We start from the raw sequence: 27,755 nt of genomic DNA, 5'->3' as shown, positions 1-27,755 counted from the left end.
ATGCAATTTTTCCGTATGTCCAACGGTTTGGGAGTTATTGGCCAAAAACGAAAATTTGGAAGAAATTGAAGGGGTACCCCTTGGAAAAATCTCGGAAAAATCGAAAATTTTTTGTTGTTGTTTATTATTAGCAATGTTCTTTCGACGTCTGATTTCTTTTTAAAAAATGCGTTTCTAAAGTGCATAAACTTTTGGGAATGATTGTATAGCTAATACATCCTTAAGAGAAAATCAGATTAGATCGTTCTGAGATAAAAAGAGAACAAATTCTATCAACAGGTATCGGATACCGTGGTCGAACCCTACAATTGCACCCTTTCCGTGCACCAGTTGGTGGAGAACACAGACGAGTCTTACTGCATTGACAACGAGGCCTTGTACGACATTTGCTTCCGTACATTGAAATTGACCACACCTACTTACGGCGATTTGAATCACCTTGTGAGCGCAACGCTCAGTGGAGTGACCACGTGTTTGAGATTTCCCGGACAACTGAACGCCGACTTGCGCAAACTCGCTGTAAATATGGTACCCTTCCCCCGACTGCACTTCTTTATCCCAGGCTTCGCACCCTTAACATCCAGGTATGATCTCACTCGGCGCGACTGGATAACGACCGTCTTTTACCGCGTGCATTAGAAACGTTTTGCCAGTGTCAACTCTGAATTCTCTTACAAAGGCTTGTTTGTTCCGAGACAGAGGTTCGCAGCAGTACAGAGCTCTCACGGTCCCGGAACTCACGCAACAAATGTTCGACGCGAAGAACATGATGGCGGCTTGCGATCCGCGCCACGGTCGTTACCTGACCGTGGCGGCCGTTTTTCGTGGGAGGATGTCGATGAAAGAAGTCGACGAACAGATGCTGAACATTCAGAATAAAAACAGTAGTTACTTCGTCGAGTGGATACCCAGTAACGTGAAGACCGCTGTGTGCGACATTCCTCCCCGTGGTCTGAAGATGTCGGCGACCTTTATCGGCAATTCAACGGCGATCCAAGTACGTCTCTGTCGACCCTTTGCACTCACTCTCATACGAAAGTAATCACGGTGCAAACAGGAGTTGATTTCTGTTGGATTTCAGGAACTGTTCAAGAGAGTGTCGGAACAGTTTACCGCCATGTTCAGGCGGAAAGCTTTCCTGCATTGGTACACGGGCGAAGGAATGGACGAGATGGAATTCACCGAGGCTGAGAGCAACATGAACGACCTGGTCTCTGAGTACCAGCAATATCAAGAGGCCACCGCCGAGGAGGAGGGCGAATTCGACGAGGAAGAAGAGGGCGAGGGTGAAAATCCATGAGGTCGATTTAAACCCTGAACAAATATATATATATAGTCAAAGTTTCGTTCCTTATGAAAATGTGCATGTATCACCAGAGCTCGTATTGTGTTTAAAAATAGAACTTCATTTCTCTTCTACGTTCGACAAAACGTTTCACCCCACCCTTTTCCCAAACTTGATTATCCTCCAAGTCAGCGTTATTGTATCTTTAAAGAAACACTACGTCAACCACGTTCCTTCAATATACTATTGTAAAATCTACTACAATAAGAGGAAACATTTTTTTTCGATTATATCGATTCTCTGTAAATCCAGCAATCAATCAAATGACCAGTAATCATTAAAAGGCTCGAAACGTCTATCTCGATGAATCCAGTTACCCTTGATCCGTTTAAGAAAACGATTTCTCACGTTTATGCGTGGCTCGTTTGCATATTCCCTCGTATAATGCATAAGTAAGAATAAGAAAAACGCGCGAAGGCCCGGCCTCCCGTTGTGAATCATCGACAATCGACGAAACGATAGCATTGTCAACGGTATTGTTGCGAGATCGTCGATGTCTCCCTGGTCGAGGTCTCTTTCAGATTGCCACGTACGACGTCTTACAACTTGTCTATCGTGACTATTCAATCTTTTATTCAAGATTTTTACTTCCATACGCAAAAACCATATCAGACCAGACTGCATTTTTACACGATATGACTTCTATAGTATCGATTTACAAATACGATGTGTAACATCTACGGTCTACCAATGAGTACGACTATAGAACGGGAGGGAACATGAGCGAAATAGAAAACGACTACCGATCGACCGAAAGTGGGAAATTGTGAAAAGATTCCGTTTCTGTTGGATTAAAAAATACACCGACGTCTTTCAATGCATTCCGAGTTCGTGCGAGCAATATAAATCAGTGTTGAGAGTAACGAAATCGCGGTACGTATCGCAATCCCGGGACGTGACGCAACGGCGAACAACCACCTTGATAGCGGGCGTCTAGCCAACGGCCAGGACCCTCGCGCAATCGCTTCGAAACTCGAGTGATTCGGCTCTCGACGAGGAACCGCCGCTTTTATAACGACGGAATAACATCCCCGTACCCAAGCGAGAAACTGGTTAACATTTTTTCGCATGACGGCCGGTGCCGTAATCCGAAAGTCTTTTGAGCGATGCCCAACGTCGAGGGGCCAAGGCCTTCCGGATTTGGGCGTCGCTAGGATCATGGCTATCCGCAATATCCCGTACCCAATTCTTCGATCGACGGCGTCACACAATACCATCCGTGTCAGTACTTGACCATTTAGTAAAAGACACGATTGTAAAAGATTGACCTTTCATTCTTACAATCGAACTACAGATTTTATCTCGAAAAAACATGATATGCAGAAAATATTATGAAGAGTACACCCACGTAAGAATATATTACATGAATTGCATTGTTTTTGAAAGGTGAAAGAAATTTCAAATTAGATTTCACTCTTTTATTATTCATAGGAATGCATAATTCAGGCTGTTCTATAGTCAAGGAATCTTTACTCATGGGTGGTAGCGTAAGCACGATGTATTCTGTGATATCCATTATTTTTCAACTATGATGATTAACATCTCTATTTTTTATAACGCCCAGGGCTATTATTGAATCTTATTCCAAATACGTAATTTGATTCGAGGTTCGATTGATTATATGTACGGAGCATTGAACTCTCTTCCGACAGTCACAAAAAATAAACATGAGATACGATTTAAGAATACCGTCAGCGAACACAGAATTGATCGATCTTCCTTCCCAAGAATCTTTTGTTCAATTATACTTAAAAGTCGGTGGTTACCGTTACAGGATACACCCTGCAGCCGTCGAAGAAGGTCGAGGGGAATAAAAAAAAATTAAAAAACGAAAAGCGTAAGTGTATGGAGGACGACGACGCTTTGTCGAACGGCGCGGCGTTTACCGGGCATTTACGAAACGCGACCTTGCTACGAAATACGTGGCCGCTCGTTAGCCGGGAGGTAGAGTTAACGGGGCAGAGGGAAAGATTTAGATGAGGTGGACTGGTTCCGGAAAGAACGAACGAATGAATTACGAGAGCGCGAGCATACGCGTGTTTCGCAAACTACGTGTCACAACCGGCCATCCATCCATCCATCCCCGTTTTTCTTTCGGACACGAAAGCTGACCTCCGTCGGTATGCGTCGCGATGCGACGCCTACCACGGAGTGGGCGTTTCGCACACGGTTTACCAATTGTTACTCAATCGTGGCGACGCGACGCTCGAAGTAAACACGCCGTGCAACGTAACGTTATCGGTATCGGCATTAACTTCTACGAATGCAGGTGCGTTACGTTAGCGTGGAAATAGAGTTTGGATTACGGGATGAGAATCGCGTTTATTAATTAGCGAACGCTCGGTTAACTAATTGTCATTATCTAGAAATACGGATTGCTTGCCCGTTATAGATGTTATGGATGAATATCCTATAACCAGTCGATCTCCTAATTCGTTAGGCAATCTTCCGGACAATAGTGGCATTTGCCAGATCAGCAGCTGGACGGGTATCCTCGTTGATACCACTTAAAATACAAGTGAGCCGGTCGAACACGGAGCGATGGAGGACGACCGATAATAAAAAGAGGTATCGGGCGGAGCGTAGGGTCGATGGTATCGACAATGACCGAAGGTGCGAAAAAAACGGACGACCGGGGTCTTTCGGGTACGTTGCACGCGGATCCAGATCGAGAACCACAGTCCTTGGCAATGTTCCCCCTGTACAGAGTGTGCGAGGGAACGAAAAGACCCTGAACGCGTCTAGGTAGTGGGATAGAAGCACGGTCTCATTCAGGACGAGTGCGTACCACGGAACGGTGTTCGCGAAACGTGGTCCCGGGTGGGAGAGGTCAGTTTGGCGGGATAAAAGGACAGCCGATCGACCGTTCGAGCATCATTCGTTTCTCAGCGATCTCAGCTGGTCAAGTAAGCAACCTGCTCGTTTTCTGTTCGAGAAACAATTAACCGATCGACCATGTACAAGTTCATCGCTCTGTTCGCCCTCTTCGCCTGCGCTCTGGCTGCGCCGGCACCCGAGCCTGCACCAGGTTTTGCGGCTATCCATGCGGCTCCGGTCGTCGCTGCGGCGCCTGTGGCAGTGGCCCATAGCGTCCCCGTCGCCACCAGCTACGCCAACACCTACAAAGTCTCGGTAAAGAGCCCCTTGGTCGCCGCTCCTTACTACGCCGCACCCGTAGCCCCTGTGCACACCGCCGCTGCCATCGTCAAGACCGCTGCGCCCATCGTCGCTGCACCAGCGACCGTCTACGCTCACGCACCGGTCGTCGCCGCCGGATACACGTTCTGAACTGCTCTCCGTTAATCTGAATTCTTCGACGACCAACGGGACCACTTCTTCAGCCTCTAGTCGACCGTGTTCAACATCGACCACGTTATCCCCGGGATCGTTCTGTCTGGTATTCTTATGTCTGATTACAATGTAACCGGAGAATCGACGCAGTCGGCTAATTATCCGCAATAAACTTTTTTCATCATTTTCAAATCAATACATATTATTTTCTTCGTCCCGTTCCCTTTTGTTCCTGTAATAGCTTCTTGTTCTATCCGATACAACAGAGGATCGATGGAGTGGACTCATTATCCGTAATAAACTCATCCTTTCTAAGATATTATAATAATTTGCTTTTCTTTTCGTTCTCTTTTGTCTCGTCTTCCTTTATCTCGCTTAGATCTCTTAATACCGATAATGAATCTACGTCAGCTAATTCGTTTAAAATCCTATTTTCGTTCCTTATTAACGGATAAAATCAAAAGGAATGGACCATAGAATAATTAAGAAGCTAAAATGAATTGTAATAAAATTGTGTGTAACGAGAGGAAGACACTGAAGGCTCTTCGAAGATTCGAGAGGCTTCTTGGATAGAAAATTTCCTCGGCCTCAAGTGTAAGGGCATGCAAAGTACCGGCGAACCGGTTACTGTCGCGAGTCGATTTTTGTCGTCCGAGCAGGCACGCCCTTCTCCCTTCTCCCTTTAGGATAAACTTATTTACAGTGCACTTCATTCGTATTTTCAATAAATTGCGAAAAATACTCTCAGTTCTCATCCCCAAACTTTTAACAAAAGTATCGATCGAGTAATCCAAATAGAGAATTCATAGAAGACGATACATATTTTCCATAATTACAATATACTAGACCAATATTTTTCTATATTAGGAATTCTATTTTGTCTCGGTTTAAGAATCACTTGACTCGATGAGACCAGATCACATTTTGATCTATTTATTTTTGCGATCGAAACGTAAAAATCAGAGACCAGTAAATGTATACGTTCTGAAACATTTTTCCGGTGCGAGTCTCAAGGTGGAGCGAAGTCCCGCCCCTAAAGTCGAAGCGGAATGCAACAGCTTCGCGAACGAGGACGGGTTTCCTTTTTACGGCATCCCCAGGATCTCTATAAGTACCAGAGGACCGAGACGATCCGCATCCAGAAATATAGGAGCATCTTGAAGCGTGTGCCGCAGAAAATTCACTCGTCATGTATAAGTTCGTGAGTAAATTCATTCTAACTATTAATACTTTTCACCCACTCATGCTGAGTAAACGATGTAACACGAATCGATAATAACAAATGTATGGAAACTAATGACAAGCGTGTATTCTTATATGGAATACAAAACGAAGCGTCTCGTGCAAATATACTTTGCACCTCTCACTTAAAACAAAGGAATAAAAAAAGACGTTTTTATAGTTTGTGCTTGCAGTCGCGATTGCCGCGGTCTATGCCGCCCCGGCACCTCAGGATGTTAAACCGAAACCTGCCATCGAATCTAAGCTAAGCCCGACGCCGGCAACATCGCTATCACCGACACCCTCGTTACTGCCGGCACCTTCGCTATCACCGGCACCTTCGCTATCACCGGCGCCTTCGTTATCACCGGCGCCTTCGCTACCACCGGCACTTTCGCTATCACCGGTGCCTTCGCTACCACCGGCACCTTCGCTATTACCGGCATCTCCGTTATCACCAGCATCTTCGCTATCACCAGCATCTCCGCTATCACCAGCATCTCCGCTATCACCAGCATCTCCGTTATCACCAGCATCTTCGCTATCACCAGCATCTTCCATATCACCGGCTTCGGTTCTACCCCCGTCACGATCACCTGCATCCGCGAGAGCTCTGTCCACGATAACCGAGCTAAAAACACCAGCGTCAACTACAAAATTGACGCAAGTAATCGCACCCCTGGCGTTTCCACCCATTCTTTCACCTCTTCAGGTTTGTAAAACGCGTTAAAACATATTTGAATACAATAATAGATAGCCCGTAATGTACGCTCGTCTTTTAACTCTTTTTAATTTGTACATTGCACTTCGTGATTGAATGTATTCTTATATTTAAGCAATAGAAAATTTGCCAAGTCATATCTTTACGCATTCTCTGGACATCTGATAAGATTTTACGAAGAACGAACTAATACGCTTTGTAAACTAACTAATTTTTCAATTGAAGTGTTTTGAACTTTAAATCAAATTTGCTTATAGGTTTCTCCGTACGCTTACGCTTTGCCGGCTGTGCCTTCTATCGAACTGGCAGCAGCACCTTCCACTTACTCGATCGAGCAGCACGGTTATCGCATTACCTACTGACTTCGTGAATGGTAACCAGCTGGATCGATGAACCTGGCGTACCAGCTGCACGGTGACGCTTCTTGTATCGTTTACGGATAAATTCGTTCCGACTTATGTAGCAACCGATTTCAAATACACTTTTCTTGGGATCAAAGCTCTTTGACGTATTTGTACCCTCCTCTACTGCTTCCTCCGACGTGGATCGAAATCGAAAGTGAGCATAGATCCTGCTTTCTCTGTGCCACCGATTGACGCAAGGAATAACAATTTCATTTAATCTTAACACGTAATCCAAGTTGCAGGTCTCGGCTCGTTTGCATTGTACGAAAAAATAAAAAATATCATCTTATAACTAACCGTTTTGTTGATGTAATTTAAATATGTATATACAAACTTCATTGATGATGACCAATGATGACTAAGAAGATCGACATACGTAATATATGCTAATAGTGGAAATCAGTTAATATAGAGGACCGAATGGTCGAAACGTTTTTCCGGACTTTCGAAAATGAAATTCCACGTCGATTTCACCGTGACCCGAGCTCCCGTCACTCGGCACGCGTAAAACCCAGAGGGTTACGAGAGAGGGTGGAAAATCCAGATTACGCAACCGAGCCATAACATTATACTGTGTGCTCGTTCTCGCGGCCGCTCGCAAACCGATCCGCATCCGCTTGAAAACTGTTCAAGCAAAACAATGCCGAGTAATTTCTTTTATTAATATACGAATAGAGATTTCGACAAAGCGCGGAGCACTTTCTCCCGGATATCGAAATCGCGAACGGGACGAAAACGGTCGTCGCGGAGGCGGCGTTGGCTAATCTTCAGATGACTTCGTATATATAATGAAAATTTGAAGCTTCCAAAATAAGAACGCTTTGTACCGATCGTTCCACCACTTTCCCATTTCACGCGATAGAGGAGAAACCTACCGACTTTCTTGTAACCGCATGGTGCTTCAAGCTTTCTCATCGATTCCCAACTTGAAACAAGAACGCGAGATTCGGAGCATTTTCTTATATTAGACACCGGATTTCATGCACTTATAGGAAAACTGAACATGCAGAAATGATAAATACTGATGCATAAAACTATCAGAATGTCAAATGCTAAATGCATGTTTCAACGTTTAAATGATAAAAGAAATGTTAATCTAAATATATATTTTATTTCACGTAATAATCTGCAGTCTACTTATTATCACACGATGGACCGAGAATTATAATTGTAAAAAGCTCGATATAGATTTGGAACACCGTTCTTTTAATATAAATTCAGTTACAGCATCCAGAATATTTCCAAGAATAGAGAAACGTGAATCGAATGTTTTGACCACTTTATGATAATAAGTTTATCGCTGATTCCGAGACCTTCGTTATTCTTTTTGGGTGTGACTCCTAAGGAGGTTCCGTCTCGTGTATTCTTAAACGAGGACGCTTCGTGGTCGACGTTACGTAAGTCTATTAACAAAAATCCCGCGTTACACAATGTGCTTGCGTAGAACTGCGAGCACCTACATCTATACATCATTCGTGTCATCCGTAACACCGATACACCGACCCCGATCGATCCGTGGATTAACATTTAAACACGACGCGAGGCTGTTATTCTTTATCGCATAAATTAAATTTCTAACAATGGAATTTTCCGGAAAATCATCATTCCCAAAACCAAACGTTCGAAATATAAAGTGTTTTAATCGAACACGAAATTCATATTTGAAAATATAATTTAACGATTGGCAATATAAAAAATCAAATTCTATCGTCAGTACGCAAAGTGAATTCTATCTCCTAATGGAACGATACTTCGGCTAATTAAATCTCGAATTTTACAAATGGAAAATGGAATGATTTTTACAAAATACAAAGAGACGATGGCAAAGGGTTGAGAAACATTGTGAATTCCAAGTGGCGGGTGCAAGCGGTTCGAGGAACCTAGCCAAAACGGATGTCCGCGAGCATGAGTCACGAGCGCACCCCACCGTGAGTGCTCTTTTACTTGGATTCAGCATCTCCGAAAGGGACGTCTATATAAGATACGAGTGGTACCGGTGAACGCTCAGAGTAACCTGGTTCACGGAGAAAGCGTACGGTTCGAGAGTGAAACCTGACCTGGACCTAGCGAACCCACAGCTAATTCATCAAACATCTTTAGTGTGTGAAAAAGGATTTTTAACACCGGAGGATTTCACCGGACGAAACAATCAGGTAAGAACGAAACCGAACAGAATAATCTCTCAACTCACCCCGCGTTCCCCGATTTTTAAAATCAACAAGTAAAAAGCATTACATTTTTATCTAAGTTTAATTACTGTATCAATCTCTTTTATTCTACTCAATATTCAACGGAGAATAAATTTGTTTTGTCCCGGTTGCGCAACGACTTTCACCGTTCGAAATTTTCGAAACAAGTACTTGGAAGACACGAGCCGACGTCGTAGTGTAGGCGTGTTTTACGAGAGTATCGCGAGAAGACCTGTTTAGCGACTTTCTCCCGACATCCTCTCGCTTTCGTTGGTCGGTCTTCATTGTTCGAACGATTCACCGGTAGTCACTTTTCCCGCGTCAGTCCTACAGTTAACAGGCTTCTTTCTCCTCCGTCAATTAGGTATACGACTTTCCACTTAGACTCTAGGTCGATCAATTAATTAACAAAGATTCGCTATTAATTTTCTTATTATTTTTTATTAGAATGAAGCTGTGGTTCATCGGGTTACTCGGCATAGTGATGCACAGTCGTGCGACTCAGGTACCAGTGAACAATCCCGAGTGGTCATGGCAGCCGAATGACGGATCCGAGAAAGTGGAAACGCAAGACAAGAGAGCTACCTTTGATGTCAACACTAACGCGAACATCGAAATCGTCAATGCACCCAACGTACAACGATCGGTAATCGAACTTAACAATTCATCTTTAGACCGTAGATTCTATAAATTTACAAAGAATCGAATCAATACATACACAAAAGAAGTTCTGTTTGCAAAGAGTCTTAAAGATCGACTGTATCGCAGGTGGAATCAGTAGTTGATGAGATTCTCGTCTCAAATCGACAGGGTCGGAACCTGGAAGGCTTCGACCAAGTGTACGCGGACCCGGACGTGAAGAACGCGCTTCAATTAGGAAACGACACGCTGGCTCGCAGCTACATCAGAGACAAGCTGTGCGGGCTTGGACTCATGAACGTAAGTGGAACAAATATTCTCGATGTATGCCTCTGTTTCACGTGCATCCCCAATGTATCAATAAATTAAATAATTAAAATATCCTACAGTGCGAAGACGCGGAGGGCCGTCGACCGTACTACTCCCCGCATCGCGGCATTTATCCTCAAGACATAATCTACGCTCAACCCGTAACGATCAAGCCCGTGGGAAGACCTCTACCAGCTATTCCAGTGAAACGGCCCTATGGCTCGTCGATCAGACCAGGCCCGCCTCAATCACCTGGATTCATCTCATCGGGACCACCGCCAGAAGTAATTTACGGAGTGGGTGGCGGAGCTCATCCACCTTCGTTCGCGTCCGCAGCCAGCTTCGCCGGCTCTTATCCCGCGTTCAAGAAACCCGGCCCACCCGCCACTTTCTCATCTAAGCCTGTCTACGAGTCTGGATTGCTGAACGAAAATATCGAGTTCGGCGTCAACAGCCAATTCATCGACAAAAAGCAAATCGCATTGCGACCGTCCATTGGCTCGGACGCGGTGCAGCAGCACGTGCATCATCATTATCATCACGGTGAGGGAGGCGTCGCGACTCCGATCAACGCGAATCAAGGCTATGGCACTGGAAATTACGGGAACATAGGGACCAGCTACGACGTCCCCAACTCTGGCGTCCTGGGAGCTGGTTTCCAAGATTTCGACGACTATAAAAAGGCGTTCAAAGTGAAAGGGAGCAACGACGCGAACGGGTTGAGCGGATCTTCGAATAATAATTACGCCGAGAGATACCCGGTGTACGAAAAACCGACGCGAGATACTTATGGGAAAGCTGACGGTCTTAAAACCGGCAAGTACTTCGCTGGTGCGGGAAGCAACAATTATATTTCTAACGGTGTCCAGTCTAACGATTTCATTGCTTCCGGAACGAACAACTATTTTGGCAATGTTAACGACAACGACGAGTTCGGAAGCGATTTCTCCGCGGGAGATTGCGTTTGCGTGCCGTACGACCAGTGTCCGAGCGAGCACGCTGGGCGCAAAGATGATCTTTTCCTCGCTATCGATCCCCGTAATCTCAACAAGAACATCGAAGCTGAGAACGCGGATATCGTGACGGTAGAACAGAACAACAACGGAACTCGAGTAGCAAAATCCAGTGAAGTCGACGGGAACGAACAGTTGGAGGAATCGCAGGAGAACGCTAGGAGCAAACGAGAGGCAACTAACGACGAATCCATCGAGGGTAGGAAGAAGAACGTAGAAGGGGTAAGAATAATCGACTCGTAGACTCATTTTTAGACCGCAGATTTGTACGCGAAATACTGACGTATACTTAATAATTTCTGTACATGCAATTTTCTAACCGCATCAAATCCGCGGTCTAATCAATTTTCTAGACGATAAGCGTAGGGAATTGTCGTCGTCGTCGTTTCGAGTAGCGAAACTCACAGGGGCAGGAACGCGAAACGCGAGACGCAAAATTAATGGAGAGGAACTCGGTCTCTATCCGCGTGACTGTTCGACTCTCTGGTTGCAGAGACTCGACGCTAGCGATCTGGACTCCTCGAAATTAAACCTGAAGCCGACGTGGGGGATCAGTTTCGGACTACCGCAAACCGGTGGCCCGTACCCGATCGGTCCTCACGGTGACAATGTACTGGTGAACCCGTACAATGGGTACGGCTCGGCCGGTCAGGGCATTAATTTAGGCCTGGTTTCGGTGAACCCTCTGCTAGCCGTGCAATTCACCAAAGACGAGTACGGAGATAAGGTGGTAAAGCCGTTCGTGAATTTGCACGTGACGCCGAGTCAACATATCGTGCATAAACTCGGCCATCTGCTCTCTCACAAGAAGCAAGCGTTGTTCGATAGTTACGGACCGAATTACGCCTCTCATTACTACCCTTCCAAGCCTGCCGTGATCTACGAAAAACCGTACCACACGAAACCTATTTATCGTCCCCCTAATCACTACCACGAGTACCCTGATTCCTATTATCGAGACGGCGATGACGATTACGATTACGATTATGATTACGATGACCGCTACTATGCGCGTAGCAACGGTAAGGAAACGCCCGATGCTAAAGAAAGAACTGGGAGAGTATCGTTTCCGAACAGAAGAAAGCGTGACGCGCAACAATTACAGTTACCGAAAGATGCGATGGAGGTAAGTATCGGTGGCTATGAGACTCGAACGGGATAATTGCAATGGGGAACTCGAGTTTCTCCATGCGCATCGTAAACGTACAAGCAGTCGAAGCTAAGTTAATTATGGTCAATCTTCTGACGCGATTCTTATTAACGAATGAAATTTTTATTCTCCACAGAGACAGTACGGAGGCATCGGCTCGCAACGAGTGTGCGGACCTGGCTACGTGTGCTGTCCACGAAGGCAACCGTCGCGGAAACCCCGACCTGGTCAGTGTGGAATCAGATACACTCAAGGAATCAATGGGAGAATCAAGACCCCGTCGTACGTCGACGGTGACGCCGAATTTGGTAAGAATCTTTGATCTTTCGTATACTAAATATTCATTTCAGAACTCTTAATTGATTTTATCATTGATTACTGAAATTTTAATAACTCTTCAGGTGAATATCCCTGGCAAGTAGCGATATTGAAGAAGGACCCTACAGAGAGTGTTTATGTGTGCGGCGGTACCCTGATCTCTCCACGACACATTCTCACGGCGGCGCATTGCGTGAAGACGTATGCGGCTCGCGATCTTCGCGTTCGACTTGGAGAATGGGACGTGAACCATGACGTTGAATTCTATCCCTACATAGAACGCGACGTGTCGAGCGTCAACGTGCACCCAGAATTCTACGCTGGCACGCTTTACAATGATATCGCTATATTAAGGATCGATCACGAAGTCGATTTCCAAAAGAACCCTCACATCAGCCCGGCCTGTCTGCCGGACAAACGCGATGACTTCACTAGAAACAGGTAAGCTTTTCCTATTCCCTTTGCATTTCGAGATAACAGTATATTTTTGCTCAAAACACTTTAAACAATTCTGAGGTAATAACATTTCTAATTCTAAAAATAAAGAAGTCTATTACATATTTTAGATATTGTAACACTACTGATTATTCATTATTACTTTAATTACGAATGAAACAGGTGCTGGACGACCGGATGGGGCAAAGACGCTTTCGGAGACTTTGGAAAGTATCAAAATATTCTAAAGGAAGTGGATGTGCCGATTGTGAACAACCAGATCTGCGAGCAACAAATGAGGCGAACCAGATTGGGACCTGGTTTTAATTTGCACCCTGGATTTATTTGCGCGGGTGGAGAAGAAGGGAAGGACGCTTGCAAGGGAGACGGAGGTGGACCGATGGTCTGCGAACGCAACGGTCGCTGGCAGTTGGCCGGTGTCGTGTCTTGGGGAATCGGTTGCGGACAACCAGGAGTTCCAGGCGTTTACGCTCGCGTTTCGCACTACCTCGACTGGATTCAGCAAGTTGTCAATCGTTATTAACGCTTAAATACCCGGCATTGAATTTGTAACTGTAACATTGTTATTATTATAATAAGTTAATGAAGCCGAGCGTTTAAGCGTTAAAAATCGCGACAACTATTGTTTGTATTGTTATGCTATACGTTCGACCTCGATCTCCATTTTCTATCAACGACGACACGAAGAGTCGAGAAACTATGTATAACCGATAATTTATTATTATACACAGATTTGTGTACACAGACGTAGGATGTTAAGTAAATTAATTCTTTGATACCGCTTGCATGTGATGATTAGACGATACCAACTCAAGCTGTAAATATTCTTAAACTGTTGAAGCAATGTGTATTGCAAATTGTATTTCTGCCATTTGTTAAGAAAAGTTGTATTTAAGATTAAGAAAGTGAATAAATTCATTCGCTCAACATCCATCCTGATGTCTAATGAAAGATGGAAATATTTCTCTTCTCGATCCTAATTACTAGACCGTAACCACAGTTCTCCGCTTGATGCTAATGATAGCGCGTTGCATGCGTGCGCGTGACTATGACGGTAGGCAAGCGGATTGCCGGCGTTGCCTAGCAACCGCGTCCGGCGGTCGGGTGGGGGTTGCTTAGCAGCCTCATGGCTGAAATTTAAAATAACGATTCTCTCGACTTTACAATTCTTTGCAAAAGAAAGTATATTGCAGAATCTTAATGCTTAAAGGGAGTAGCAAAGGAAGACCAATGTTCGTCTATTCTCTCTATGAGGCCAAGTTCCGAGTCCTACGATGCTCCAGTCTTTATAATTCATTGAGGAACAGCGAGAAATTCCTCAAATCTTATAATTTTTAAGATTAGACCCAGTGAAAAGAAACAATTTATTGAACCCAAATAAATAATACAAATATAATCAGAAATAAAATAACGAAAAACGGAAAACATACATGTTGTGTAAGGAAGGAACTGTTCTTTATTATGCTATGTACAGCATAGCTTTTGCCACGTCATCAGCGGTTTGCTTATTAACCAAGTTCTCCGCAATGGCTAGACCAAAAGCAAACGCGGTTGCCGGGCCTCTGCTGGTGATCAAGTTACCGTCGACTACAACTTTGTCCTCCACATATTCGTAATCGTTCACCAAATCATCTTTCATCGCAGGATAAGACGTGAGCTTTTTCCCTTTCGCGATACCGTGAGCCTTGAGTGCAGTCGGTGCTGCACAAATAGCAGCGATCAATCTGCCTTCTTTTTCTTGCTGTTGCAACAACTTTCCCACTTCTGCAGACTAGTATACGAGAAATGCATGATGTAGTACATACGTATTTTTTGTCTGAACGTTAATAAAATATACTCCTTACTGATATGAAGGCCTTTGAGCCACCCAAACCACCGGGCAATACGACAACGTCGTACTTTTGATTAATCGCGTCCTGAAGTTGCATGTCGGCACGTATTTTCACGTCACGACTGCACTTGATGCACGGCCCTTCGCCGAGACCGGCGACAGTAACGTTGATCTGAAATAAGACGTGTCGGCGACGAGGCATTCGATAGAGGTTACGAAAGCAGAGAGAACCTTACCCCGGCTCGTCGTAAAACGTCCGTGGTTATTACAGCTTCCATCTCCTCGGAACCTTCGGCGAGCAACAGCAGTGCCGACTTTTTTGCCATAGTCGTAGCGTGTCTCACGTTTTCGAACAAAATCGTTTGATTTCTACGAACTGATTGCGCAAAATGTGGGACCAGACGAGACAGTATCGACATATATGTATGTATGCGTTCGGCGTTGACAGAGACGAAAGACGAAAAAGATATCGCGAAATACCGGCTATCGATCCGCAGCTGATCCTCTCTCTACTTCCAGTTTTGCCAGAGATGGCGTCGACCAATCAGAAACTGTCCTAACTTTGTGATCACTCTCTAGAGTAGAGGATCACTACTAATGCGCACATATTCAGTAAAGACGGTATCACAAAATCAAAGACGAGTAGCAAGGACATTGTTGGCAATTGTTATTCGAGAACAAACACGCGACGTATACTTGAATTCGAATAAAGTCTGATTTCCTAACAAAGAAGGAGAATGGACGAAGTATTGGGTACGTTGAATAAAATACTAATTGCAACGTCCAAACATCAGGAGCTGGTGAGCGAGTATGAAACATTACGGGCAGATGAAGAACGAATAAAATTCACTCTGGACGTTATGTCAAAGTACAAAATATTTCCTAAAGAACAATGCGATTCAAAGGACGCGAAACAGTCCGAGAAATTCAGGCAAGAGGGTAACAGGTTATTCGTCTCTACACCACTCACCAATAATACTTGTGTCGAGGTGCACAAGCTTTATACCAAGAGCGTAGCTTACGCTCCTTGTCCGTCCCAAAATCTCGCTTTGGCTTACGCCAACAGGTCAGCCATTTTGGTAAAACTGCACAAGTACGAAATGAGTTTGCAGGACATAGATAGAGCATTGACGCTTACGTGTCCGGATAACGTACGTGCCAAGCTTTGCGTTAGGAAAATAGAATGTCTAAATGCTCTGAGGGATCCCAAAGTAAAGAATTCTATCGAAGAGGCTCGCTGTTCGTTAGAAGGACTGTGCCTAGATGATACCCTTAGAAAGAAATTCATCGAGCAGCTCGATTCTATGAAAATGGCAAGGAACGTAAGGAAGCGAGGCGATCTGAAACAGCCACCGGTTCCCGAGATAAATAATCGTAACGTCGAAGTCCCTTGTGCATCTGACGCGGTAAGGATAGAGTATAACGAAGAATACGGCAGACACGTCGTGGCTACGCGCGACATAAAGCCCGGAGAAGTGGTCGTCGTAGAAAAACCGTACTCGCTGATGTTGACGTATGAAAATGTTTATTCGCATTGTTCCAATTGCTTAGAAGTGTCTTGGGCCAATATACCTTGCGATCACTGCACTTTCTCCATGTACTGTTCGGAAGACTGTAAAACAACGCATTGGAAAAAGTATCACGACATCGAATGCGCGGTATTCCCTTTCGTATGGAAGATGGATTCTTCTAATTTGGACTTGTGTAGCGTAAGACTGACCATACAAGCTGTACGGGAATTCGCGAGTATAGAAGAATTAAGGAAGGAATTGATCCAAGTCGATAATTGCGATGGCAAGTTATTTGTATATGTATGCTTGTCCTCGGAAGACCATCGTGTATTACTTCGCTGTTTTCAGATCCTCGAACAAAAGGTTTCTCCAACGACGGTATCTTTGCTAGCGACAAGTATAGAAGCGTGTTAAGCCTCGTGACCAACACTGAGAAACGTTCCGTGCGGGATCTGTTCAGGAGATCTTTAGATTCATGTTTTATATTGTGGTATCTAGCCACTCGAACTAATTTATTTGGAAATCTATTGGAGAGAGATCTGTCGGCCTTGACAGACAATAACGATGCCGTATTCGTCGGCAGTCTCGTATTGAGGCATCAACAATTGATCCCTAGTAATGGTCACACCGTACGTACCGTATCTGCTGAGTAATCTCGTATTTTATGGAATCATTCGACGATCCGTTTATAGTTTACCGAAGAACGTGGATTAGAAGAAGCGGCTCGACGCGGCTTCGGAATTATGCCATTTTTGAGTCTAATGAATCACAGTTGCAGCCCGAATATTTCTAGGGACTGTACGTCCAAGCACATAGTAGTACGTGCCATGTACCCCATTAAAAGAGGTGAACAGGTACGTGAACAAGTACCGCGAAACGAATACCTAATTGTACGCCGAACGAGTACCTAATTCCGCGAGAACTCGCGTTTCTTTTTCCCTGCGATAGCTGTTCGAGAACTATGGCCCACATTTCGCTCTCACGCCTAAAGACGCGAGACAAACTGAACTTTTAAAACAGTATTACTTTAAATGCAACTGTATACCGTGTCAAGAAGACTGGCCACTCTATTATAATCTGAAATCGTACAAAGTAAGTTGCTTCGTACATGAAAAAAAAGTTCAACAGATCTGTTGTATAGAACTAATTAATTCGCAGGAATTGGCCAAGACGAAAGCAGACGAGGCCAAGATTAGCCATGTGTTACGGAAATTCGGTGCGTACGTCGATCTCGCGATGGTAGGAGATATGTTAGACAAACATGTTGTCGACGACTTGTTAAAAATGATTCAAGTGATACACGATCTGGTGCCAATGCCCTGCGAGGAAATGAGCCACGTCGTGGAAACGCTGAAACGAGTTTATGGTTTGAACGGAAACAGATATGACGTGCCAAAGCTTTGAGTTTTTGATGAACCACCAATATACAAAGAACTATAAATGTTGCGTGTGCAAATATATTCAATGTACATTAAATGTAATTCAATGTAAATTAAATATACATCCAATAAATAAATGTTACATGACTTTGAACATTAAAACTGATTAAGGAAAATCGTGAAAGTCTCATTGAACGACAGAAGGAATCATGTAAACGCTCGTCAGTTTGTATGAAAAATAAATTCGTGACACATTTCTTTTAAATATATCTATATTTAATGAATAAAAAAGCAAATTACTTTTCTACTTTCTTCGACTTTGCAGATGCTTGGGCTTTCATTACCTTTACGACAATCTTCTGTTCCTCGATTAGAAAAGCCCGGACGATTCTGTAAAGTGAAATAATAAGAAGGTAACGAATAAAACAAATTAACGTTATAGAACTTACCTTTCTTTGACACACTTGTGACAAAGTACACCGCCGTACACACGTTTAACAGTCTTCTTGCGCCTGCACATACGTGACCTTTCCATGGGTCTAGCCGGTTGGATGCCCCTCAATTTATCTTTGCACTGACCACATCTCGGGATCTTTTTCGGTTTCTTCAGATACTGATATACTAATTTTCCACCAGGAGTACGAACTCTGTAGAATTTACATTATTGTTGTGACGCATGTTTATACACTACATAACCACATCCGCGAAGGGAATTACACAATTACTCGGCGGCATAAAAATGACACGACAATGAAGATGAAATGTTTTCTATGCACGGTTGATGTGTGACACATCTTTGAATAGCGAGCACACGTGTATCTCGTGTGTTTAAAGTACCAGACAAAAACATGACGCTTATACGATCTAGAGATTGAGTCCACGAGATCTTAGGAACGATTCACGCGTAGAAGAGAGTACGAATAACGGAACTGTATTTTACAGTTTGCTGTTTTGAATAGTATAGAACTTACACTCGTCTCCTGTTGCTCTTTGTGTTGTACGACAAACGTCGTCGGTAGGTCAGTCGTTGTACCATTTTGGTTCTGGAATATAAATGCGTTCGTTAAAAGAAACCTCTTCCTAGATTACAACGTGCCGCACTTTTGAGAACCGTGTATTTCTGAACAGTTATAAAATCATGTACGCGTACAACGATTAACGCGATTAATTCGGATAAATAAAGATTGTACAAATCGGAACGAACCTTATTCAGAAACCAAGCGGAAGAGAAAGTATGTAGATCGGAAAAAGGTTTACTCCACACGGCAACGCTTCTAATGCACTCTAGCGGCTGCTCGTTAAAAGATCTACCCGGAAATCATCTACTATATAGACTGCAGATGCGGTCATGGATGTGAAATTTGAAGGAGGTTCGATTTCCAACGACGGAAGAAAGAACCGAAACGGTTTCCCTCCCTATGTTCAATCCATGGGTGAAAAAGTTATTGTAATAAACAATTTTATTTATTAATTAATTATTACCGCTAGCGAAATTGTCTTCTAAAGGACCTATGCATTTTTCTTCTAACTCCGATATTTAATGAGTTAAGTACGATTAATTGGCATTTTATGGGTACTGACAAAATCCGGCTCCACCGTCGAAACAGCAAACTTCTCGTAAAAAATTTCTTTTTTTCTCAAATACTCCTAAACCGTTGGACCTACGAGAAAATTGCATAGGACCTTATTTATAGCTGATGATTATAGCTATAACTTTTGTCTAAAACATTTTTTATTAGTGTCGACAGTTAACGGGTATTATACAAAAAACGAGAAAACATTTTTTTACAAAATAAGTGTTAACTATTGACAGTAGAAAAAAGTGTTTCATATGAAAGTTGTAGCTTTTCGCGATATCTTTAACTTTTGTTTGAAACATTTTTCGCTAGCAGCAACCGGTAAGTAGATATTTACGAAAGACGAGAATTTCAGAGAATCCAGAGGGGCACCTCTTAACAAAATCTCGGAAAAACTGAAAATTTTTTTTTCTCGAAATTTCGAAAAATGCTTCAAGTAAAAGTTGTAGGTACTGCTATTATCTACAAGAAAGGTAGTATACAATTTTTTTCTATCTCGAATACTTCAGGACTAATCAATTAATAAGTTCGTCAATCTTTTCTCGATGTTAGAAGTGACGCGCGAAAAGATGCGCACATTCGAATTGACGCTCACGCACGCGCATAACGAACTAATTATTTCGTACTGTGCGCTGCTACGTATAAGTACGTATTTTTTAATTAATGTAAATCATAAGTGGCAAGGATAGAAGTACGAAAAGAATGTGGATCGCTGCTTCTTTACATCGTATAAGGTATATTATTTATTATATCTTATTTACATTCAACATCGTCTTGACAACACCATAGGAAAAATGTTTTTAGACACATTCCAAAATTTGTCGACATTAACTCTCTTATTGCATCTGTTGCGCTTTGTCGCATTGTTTTCATTTGTTTTAATTACTTTTATACAATGAATCGAGGACACACGGTGGCGATTCGCTGAACCCAATTGTGTAAAAACTCAGTTCGACGAGTATACATAAATTATGATGCGTGTACGTGATAGTAGATGAGCTATTTATAATATATACGGGACGGTACCTGTGTGCTTTGTCTTCTCGCGAATTTAATATATGTTTTTCTTTCTTATCCTTTTTATTATTTTTTTTTGTTTGCTTTTCGTTTTCGAAGCAGGTACTTTGACAAAGTTCGCTGTAAACAGACTGACAAAAGAAGGCGATAAAAAAAAGAGAAACAATTATAAGAGAATTAAACAACGTGCACATAGGTCGCTTAAAGAACGCTTAACTAATCGATAATATAGCTGCTTAGAGACTCGACGATCGTTCATCTATGATGTTGTGCTCGGTCTTCTCATTTTCTCATTCTATCCTTTCATCTCTTTTTTACAACGGCGGCGGGGCTTCACGAAAACCCCGAAGTAAGGAAATAATTATTTATTTTCTATATATCCGTTTTCACGTCCCCCTTGGTACGATTCTAGCAAGGTAAATGGATATAATCTACCACGATTAGAACGTCCATCCTTTCTTTCTTTTTTTTAATTTAGTCAGATCTCTAAACAATAAATAAGGCTTTCATTGCTTTTAATAAATAGTAGTACAGAAGTGTTAATCGAGTAAAAAAAAGTATTTAAGTAAGAGGAGAGATGTCTTCAACGAATTTCTTGACTCGTTTACTCATCGCTGCGTTTCCTCGATAGAAGGAGTAGTAATTATTACTTGACAAAAATAAAAAAAAGTCGTAACTAAAAATAATACAAAAAGAAGATGAACAAATAAAAGGGAAACGATAGGAGAAAGAAGCAACATAAAGCTTGTGTTTGCGTGAATCGTTTGTAGAATTTTGATTCGGATTACGCAATTATTTTTCCTATCGCTCTTCCTTCTCTCGGCATTCTCGCATTTTGGTTCCCCGTCTCTGAAAGAATTAAAAAAGCGCTCCGCGTATTGACATCGGAGAGAGAGAGAGAGACAGAGAGAGAGACAGAAACAGACAGACAGGCAGATAGATAGAGAGGGAGAAAGAAAGAACGAAAATACGTGGACATAAAGTACGATCGAAAGCTTTGCAAGTGTTCAGGCGTTAGTCGCCGAGGATGGGGGTACTACTAAATCAGGGAAAAGGTGGATAAAAAGTAAAACAGAGGAGGTTACTCGAGAAAAAGAGACAGCTCTAGGCGTTCGAACGCGAAAGACTCGAGGTGAAATCGAAAAAGGTCTCTCTAATAAGATACTCTTTTTTCTTTTACGCTCCAACTAATTATTCATCTGTTCGTTTTCGTGCCTACGATCGTGTAATATCGATAGAGGTCTATGAAATCTAAATATTAATTCGCTGAAACTATCGACATTCTCAAAACTTCAGGTCGCACTCGCAGGTTCGTCGCTAGACACAAATAGTTACAGCTGAAACTTTTCTTTTAAAAACCTTTTCCCCCTTTCCCTGGCGGACTCCCGGCTGGCTACTGACACGTCTCGCCCCCATTTCTCATTTATCCGCGGGCGAAAATTTCGACTCCGCTCGTGACGCGACGTCGTCGTTCTCTCCGCCTTCGTCCACCTTTACCATTCGTTTAATCTTTTAATACGAACATTTAGGAAGATAGCTCTATCGATAATTAATATTTTCTGAAATTTTTTAACATTCTCTATATAAAAATCTGCATTTGCGTGTATTCACTTATTGCTTCGTAATCGTCGCCATTCTTGGTAGCTTCCCGTTCTCTTTCTCCCTTATATGCCTGGCCACACGTGGGCCGAGCAAACGCTCGAGCAAAGAAGACTGGGATTGCTAGTAGCCAATTTTTTTTTTACCATGGCTCGTGTTGCTTTTTTGCTCGACCGTTTGCTGCGCTGACTCGAATCAGACGTGACAGAGGCTCTCCAGGACCTTCCCTCGCATTTTCCGACAATGCAAATGGAACGACCTCGCGGTTTAAGAATCTCCTAATCGCGAGGCTCGATGCAGCGACGGGACAAGCAGCGGGGCTTCTCCTTTCGCGGCGTCGAGCCTCGTCAACTATATTCCTAACGTAATTCGTTAAATTAAAAATAAAATTTGTCGCGTGGCTCGCCCGGGAAGTGTTCGAGTCCGCTCGTCGATCTACTCAAATTCGTGCGTGTTTCTCCCGCGTGTCTTGGAAGTAGTCTTTTTACAAATCAGCGAGCGCGGATACGACAAGATACAGACCAGATCCATCGCGACGAAAAACAACCCTTTACCTCCTATCGACCGATCCTAATGTCCCGTTCGTGTGCGGATGTCTCGTGTACGGTCGCGCAGCGAGAAAAGCGATGAACAATACAACTTTCCTAGCTGCTTTTCCGTCCACCGGAATTATGGACGTTGCGTTTGCGATACGAAAAGCATGAGCTTCGAGAGTATGGAAGCTCTCTTCATTTTTTCTTTTTAGTACGCCTTGATATGTTCACGATTTCCCGTTCCTCCAACGTATGTACTCGTCGACCTCTCCCGACCGTATAAATCTGTCTCGCGCGTTACGCGCAATATAATCTATTCTCTCGTTCGATACAAGATACACGATAGACGGGGATACCTTTTCCTTCTTCTCGTCGACTGCGCCTTCCTTCCTCTCTCTCACGCAAAACTCATATTGTTATTTTCACCGTTCACGCACACTCTCTCTCTTGTCCTCGCATTATTGGCACATGTTCCTTCTCCCGTTTCCTCCCTTCTAATAATCGACAGGTACCCATACGGTTCGCGTATTACAACATATTTGTATAGGTAACGCGAAGGCAAGGATCGTATCTTCCCCTTTCCGTTTTTTTTTTCGTTTAAATCTTTGTCTCGTCATTAACGTCCAAGTAGTAAATGTTCGTAAACGATGCTGGCTCTCAGTCGCACGTGTATTTTATAATCTGCTTATGCTCCTCTCCATTCGCAAAAGCGGAGCTCTCTACGTGTGTGTATTCGATGTTGCCGTGTGTATTAAATTCTGTGCGAATCTCGTGTGTAAATAGTGTTTGTACATCGATTAAGCTTTACTTTTATTAATAAGAGCTACAAAATATTCGCGGCACGCGGGACGTAAAATGTGGTTGTGTAGGCTCGCAATCGAGGCACGCTCGCCCTTCGCCTCTCTATGCCAAATTACTTTAAATATGTACTCAGGCTTCGCGCCTTCTTCGTTTCTTTCTCTTTATCAGTCGTTGCTCGAAGATCCATTTGCATAGAGTTGGGGAAAAGAGGCGCAGCGCGCGGGGTTCGTTAATTCGATTTTTTTTTAGGCCGTCTATTTGTGTTCGTGCAATAATCTGTATCGTAGTGACGATTCAGGGGGTTTGATCGAATCGTTGTTACTAAACCCGATCACCGTTCGTTGCGAACATCGTTGAGGGATATAAGGAGTTAGGAACACTGTAAAACAAGGGTGGCTTTGTCGATGGCAGAGTTCGGACCGAAAAAACCGAAAATAGCACGTGTGAGCAACGATTCAGTGCGTTAAGACGGAATCCTGCTTGGCGATCGTTCGACTCGTCAAGGACGATCTTGATCGACTCTAACGGGTCGAACGGAAGTCGAGCGAGATGTTCAGGCAGTCTCGACGGTGAACAGGTCTCGAATAAGTTCGGGCGTAGGACAGGATTCATCGGGGCCTTTATACACGCGAATTCGATATACGGCAGTGATTATACAGTGGCAGTCCCGATTTCTCTCGTTTTAAGAGATCGATATTTCTAGGAAGAGAAAGACGAAAAGTCAGTCGCGCGAATTCGCATGGATCCCGTCGTCGCGACCTTGTTCTGTCGAAACGGAGCGACGACGATAAAATTCGATGTGTCGTCTTTTGCAAAGTCGAGGTTTCTTGCGCTGGAATGTCTGCGATACGCGGCTGGTTCCCCGAAGCCGAGCTCTTTCGCGGGGATATACACGCGTACATGTACATATACTTTCTTGAGAAACGCCTGACTAGGATGTCGCCGATTCGGGATACAAGTTCAGCCTTTCGGGGAGGCGACCGACGCGAAATGCTCCTCGAACGGACGATCCGTCAGATCGATGGTGTATCGAGTCCTCCGTCGATCGATGCCGTGACGATCCGGTGAGAAACGCAGCAGCATCGATCGGCCTCGAGATTAAACGAGAAACCCTTGCGAGGTGGCGGACATCTGCGCTCGGAGCGCGGTCACGCTGTTCATTATCTTCTTCTGATGACCCACCAGCGTGACCCCGAGCGCCGTCAACTCCTGAACGGTGACACGTGCCGCCGCTTCGAGGGTGATCACCCCCGACCTCTCGAAGCTCTCCGCGTACCGTGACATCTTGATGGAAGCCAGCCACTCGCTGACCGAGGTCAGCTGCGTCAAGTCCACCGCGTCCGGCGCCAGTGGATTGGTGCCCCTGTATCCAAAATCAAAAGTTAGATCCACGGTTCGACCGAAGGGGTTCGTTGGGGAACACTAGACGAGAATCAAAGACCTCGAAACTCGTTCGAGACCTCTACGGGTTGTCATCGGGTATCTAAATACGAGATTCCATCTGGAGTCCCGGGTCACAACGTTCTGACAGTTCGATAAAAATAATGATCAGACCGCGGATTTTCTTCGTTCGTCGAAAGTGAACGCGTATCGTTGCAATGTTCGAGTAATGAACGTTTCGTTGAACGTGAAAACCTGCGATAAAATGGTTTACGTTGCAAGCCAGCTTTGGTCCGAATAAAATCTAATGTTTGGATTGCTACGGATAAACTGTCAAAGAGTTGAGGACGGAGCGAAAGAACGGAAGCGATCTAGGAGAGCTCGTTCACGTACGATCGATCGTACGAGGAGATAGACGGTTCCGTTTTTCCACGTCCGTGGCGTAGAGAGAGCGGTTTCAAGTTCATTTCGGATTCTATTACTCAAGTACTTCTAGTAAGGAGGGATTAGCCGCTTCGATCGTTGCGTTTCGCTTTGATCGTCGAAGCGGCTGCACGACGTACACTCGGACAACTGGTCTTAAATCGGTTCACACGGGAGCTATGTACCAAGTATATGTACAGAAGAGACACGCTCGTCACTGGGAACATGAACAGTTTCAAAGGGTTCCACTTGACGAATGTTCGATTCATGAATTTGTCAAGCGGGACTCGGACTCTGAATTTCGTGCTCGCAGAAGGTTCTCTCTCGGCGCATTTCATGAGCGCGGTCTACTCCGATAATAAAATCGTAAGTTACAACGCTCTGCGAGCAAAAACGTAAAAGAGTTCGGGGTAAACTGGTAGTTACAGGGGGCCGAACGGAGTGTGAGTCGCGGGCCTCTCGTACTACTGATTTCTAGGAGAAGTAGTTCCACTGATATAATTTACTCGATAGACTTTTACTGGTACGGGTGGATATGGTATAAAAAACTTTTAGGGTCTCGGCTGAAGAGAGGGGGGCAGGGGAGTCGATAAAGTATCTTTATGTACACTTTGTCCAGAGCTCGATAACTTTCCACGACCGCGCCTGTATTCTTTAACTTGTTTCGCGTGCAGCAAAGGCTCGCGACCGCTGCGGCAAGAAGCAAACGAGCGTCAGGCGAAATCGTGAAAATTCGAGCGGCTCCTGGATCGTTGTTAATTAATACGGGTAGCACACGTGTGTGATATCGACGGTGATACGACGGTGAGAGTTGCTAATGGCATGGTATTAATGATAGCACTATATGAGAGCGTGATTACGTTGACGGTATATGAGTACATACAGAGTTGAGAGATCAGCTGGACGTATTACGTAGAGACGTGAATGGATAAATGGTGCGTACGAAGCAAGCAGTGCGATACGAACTAATAGGATTTACAAGCAGAGCAAATGCTGTCTACGTGGCAGCAATACTCGTGGTGATTCCAACGAAGCGAGCGGAGCAACAAGGCACGAGGAACTAACGCATTTCGTAGGTCTCACCGGCGATTAAATCGGTAACGACGATATTGAACGTGAATTCGATCGACGCTAGATGGATCAGTTTTGGGTAATTCCGGTTTTCCTCGTACTTCGCGGTACAACGTCTTCCAAACGAGCGAAGCATTCCATTCGAAATTAGTCTTCGCCTCCTGCTCGGTCGCTGCTCTCGCTTCGTCTCGTACTTTCTTTACATTTTATTATTATTCATTTGGTCGACTGAAAGCTGTTCTTGATTTTTTACCTTTTCCTCAAATGCACGTTGGAGGATGTCGACGAGGCGGGTGGGGGTGGGGGGGGAGCACCCCTTTCCCTGATTCTGACAATTGTTAGCATTTGTTAGTGCAATGGAGGTCACACACGCTTCGGTGTGCGCTTTTGTCTGCGTGTATGTGTTGCGTGTACACGTTCTCCCAGTGTATTATTGTATGTACGTATGTACCTGCTGCTCTTATTTCGTTCGTCGTACGTGTAACGAGTCTGTGTCTGCGTGTACGTGTGTCGTGGTGTGGTCGTGCGAAGCTCGTTATATCGCGATTGTCGTAAACTCTAAGGTAATTAGCGCGCATCGATTCGATTTCCGCGAGCGTAACGCATCTCTATAAGCTGATTGTCCGTTTTGATTCTGTCTCTTTCTCGCGCCGCAGACTCTGACGATCATCCCCGCGGTATTTCGATTATTTTTCCCATAATGGTGTGTCGCGACGCATTTCGCTAATAATGATCGACTTTTCTTCACCGACATTTCATTTCTTCGCTAAAACGTAAGAAGTGCGACGCGTGTCGCGTAATCGATTCCGCCCGCGGCGTGGAAACACAGCCGCCGGCATAATAATATCAGTGCACGGTTCCTCTCTTGGTTGTACGGTACTTTTTTTGTCCGACGTTTCTCCTGGGTTTTCAAGTAGAAAAATACTATTCTAATCTGGTCGTACGGTTTTGCTCGCGATCGATTAAATACTAATAAGTCTTTGCGGTTCCTTTTGTTGTTGTAGTTAAAGTCGACGACGTCAATAAATACTATATCGATAAATATATATATATATATATCCGCATTTTATATATATATTTACGTATACTCGTGTGAGATGTGTATTTATATATATATATATATATATATATATATTACGTATATACATATATTTTTGTCTACATGTTTGCTCGCTGCAACAGAGAAGGAAAAGGCTATTCGTAATTCGAATCGTTTTTACCGGTCCCTCGGCATTTTGACCGAACATACTTTGTATTTATTAGACGATATACACACGTAATATACATATTATTGTAATATTACGACGAGGAAACAAAACGCACCATTAATGCTTTTAGGTCGATATTTTTCATATTAAAGTATACTGAGATAATGTGTATCGATGCCAATTTCTGATCATGATAATCATGATTGATAGAGATCATTACATTACTCAAAGATAATCGTGGTGTAATTAAGGTCCTCAGGGAGCGAGAGAACAAATAGCAATATTCAATTTTGTAAACAGAACTGCAAATTTCAAATTAAAAATTTGAATATGTGATATTAAAACTGATTAACTGTACGTATTATACTT

General features: G+C 43.7%; 8 protein-coding genes across 25 annotated transcripts in view; 5 read left to right on the top strand and 3 right to left on the bottom strand.

Moving 5' to 3' along the window:
• The window catches only part of LOC108627590 (tubulin beta chain), a 1,614-nt gene extending 224 nt beyond the window's left edge, over positions 1-1,390 (top strand). Inside the window, exons 2-4 of the mRNA XM_026815881.1 lie at positions 262-584; positions 700-997; positions 1,082-1,390. Coding sequence (XP_026671682.1) covers positions 262-584; positions 700-997; positions 1,082-1,300 — 840 coding nt within the window. The 3' untranslated portion in view covers positions 1,301-1,390. The remainder of the gene's footprint in view (positions 1-261; positions 585-699; positions 998-1,081) is intronic.
• A 2,822-nt stretch (positions 1,391-4,212) lies between these two features.
• On the top strand, positions 4,213-4,729 carry LOC108627589 (cuticle protein 16.5-like). Its single transcript, XM_018028897.2, has one exon. It carries the CDS (start codon positions 4,301-4,303, stop codon positions 4,631-4,633), a length of 333 nt encoding a protein of 110 aa, XP_017884386.1. The 5' UTR covers positions 4,213-4,300; the 3' UTR covers positions 4,634-4,729.
• Positions 4,730-5,680: 951 nt separating this feature from the next.
• On the top strand, positions 5,681-7,288 carry LOC108627684 (pectinesterase inhibitor 10). Its single transcript, XM_018029040.2, has 3 exons — positions 5,681-5,837; positions 6,039-6,569; positions 6,836-7,288. The coding sequence occupies exons 1-3, from the start codon at positions 5,826-5,828 to the stop codon at positions 6,938-6,940; spliced, it is 648 nt and encodes a 215-aa protein (XP_017884529.2). The 5' UTR covers positions 5,681-5,825; the 3' UTR covers positions 6,941-7,288.
• Positions 7,289-8,769: 1,481 nt separating this feature from the next.
• On the top strand, positions 8,770-13,989 carry LOC108627588 (uncharacterized). Of its 2 annotated transcripts, XM_018028896.2 has the most exons (9): positions 8,770-9,135; positions 9,340-9,535; positions 9,619-9,817; positions 9,940-10,110; positions 10,200-11,354; positions 11,626-12,258; positions 12,419-12,590; positions 12,684-13,041; positions 13,219-13,989. In XM_018028896.2, the coding sequence occupies exons 3-9, from the start codon at positions 9,620-9,622 to the stop codon at positions 13,577-13,579; spliced, it is 3,048 nt and encodes a 1,015-aa protein (XP_017884385.1). In that variant the 5' UTR covers positions 8,770-9,135; positions 9,340-9,535; position 9,619; the 3' UTR covers positions 13,580-13,989. The 2 variants fall into 2 exon arrangements, with proteins under 2 accessions (XP_017884385.1, XP_026671746.1); XM_026815945.1 differs by lacking the exons at positions 8,770-9,135; positions 11,626-12,258.
• A 498-nt stretch (positions 13,990-14,487) lies between these two features.
• Positions 14,488-15,424, bottom strand: LOC108627814 (protein dj-1beta). The gene is made up of 3 exons (XM_018029307.2): positions 15,124-15,424; positions 14,901-15,059; positions 14,488-14,827 (listed from the first exon to the last, which is right to left on the bottom strand). Exons 1-3 carry the CDS (start codon positions 15,304-15,306, stop codon positions 14,516-14,518), a joined length of 654 nt encoding a protein of 217 aa, XP_017884796.1. The 5' UTR covers positions 15,307-15,424; the 3' UTR covers positions 14,488-14,515.
• A 31-nt stretch (positions 15,425-15,455) lies between these two features.
• On the top strand, positions 15,456-17,924 carry LOC108627813 (SET and MYND domain-containing protein 4). The gene is made up of 5 exons (XM_018029306.2): positions 15,456-16,681; positions 16,747-17,027; positions 17,091-17,252; positions 17,347-17,490; positions 17,557-17,924. Exons 1-5 carry the CDS (start codon positions 15,625-15,627, stop codon positions 17,800-17,802), a joined length of 1,890 nt encoding a protein of 629 aa, XP_017884795.1. The 5' UTR covers positions 15,456-15,624; the 3' UTR covers positions 17,803-17,924.
• A 107-nt stretch (positions 17,925-18,031) lies between these two features.
• On the bottom strand, positions 18,032-19,020 carry LOC108627815 (60S ribosomal protein L34). The gene is made up of 4 exons (XM_018029308.2): positions 18,982-19,020; positions 18,749-18,820; positions 18,227-18,424; positions 18,032-18,167 (listed from the first exon to the last, which is right to left on the bottom strand). The coding sequence occupies exons 2-4, from the start codon at positions 18,811-18,813 to the stop codon at positions 18,074-18,076; spliced, it is 357 nt and encodes a 118-aa protein (XP_017884797.1). The 5' UTR covers positions 18,814-18,820; positions 18,982-19,020; the 3' UTR covers positions 18,032-18,073.
• Positions 19,021-20,070: 1,050 nt separating this feature from the next.
• The window catches only part of Eph (Eph receptor tyrosine kinase), an 86,636-nt gene continuing 78,951 nt past the window's right edge, over positions 20,071-27,755 (bottom strand). For 13 of the 17 annotated variants that reach the window (XM_018029310.2, XM_018029312.2, XM_026815937.1 and 10 more), the window contains 2 exons: positions 26,432-26,506; positions 20,071-24,667 (listed from right to left, as the gene is read on the bottom strand). In XM_018029310.2, the coding sequence (XP_017884799.1) occupies positions 24,403-24,667; positions 26,432-26,506 (340 nt within the window). In that variant the 3' untranslated portion in view covers positions 20,071-24,402. Of the gene's footprint in view, positions 24,668-26,190; positions 26,376-26,431; positions 26,507-27,755 lie in introns of all 17 variants that reach the window. The other 4 variants (XM_018029316.2, XM_018029320.2, XM_026815944.1 and 1 more) reach the window with 2 other exon arrangements.

This window comes from Ceratina calcarata, unplaced genomic scaffold, assembly GCF_001652005.2.
Source record: "Ceratina calcarata isolate Rehan_Ccalc_2016 unplaced genomic scaffold, ASM165200v1 scaffold48.2, whole genome shotgun sequence".
In the NCBI taxonomy this organism is placed as follows: Eukaryota; Metazoa; Arthropoda; class Insecta; order Hymenoptera; family Apidae; genus Ceratina; species Ceratina calcarata.
The sequence above is the reverse complement of the archived record's forward strand: the minus strand, read 5'-3'. Positions and strand labels throughout refer to the sequence as shown.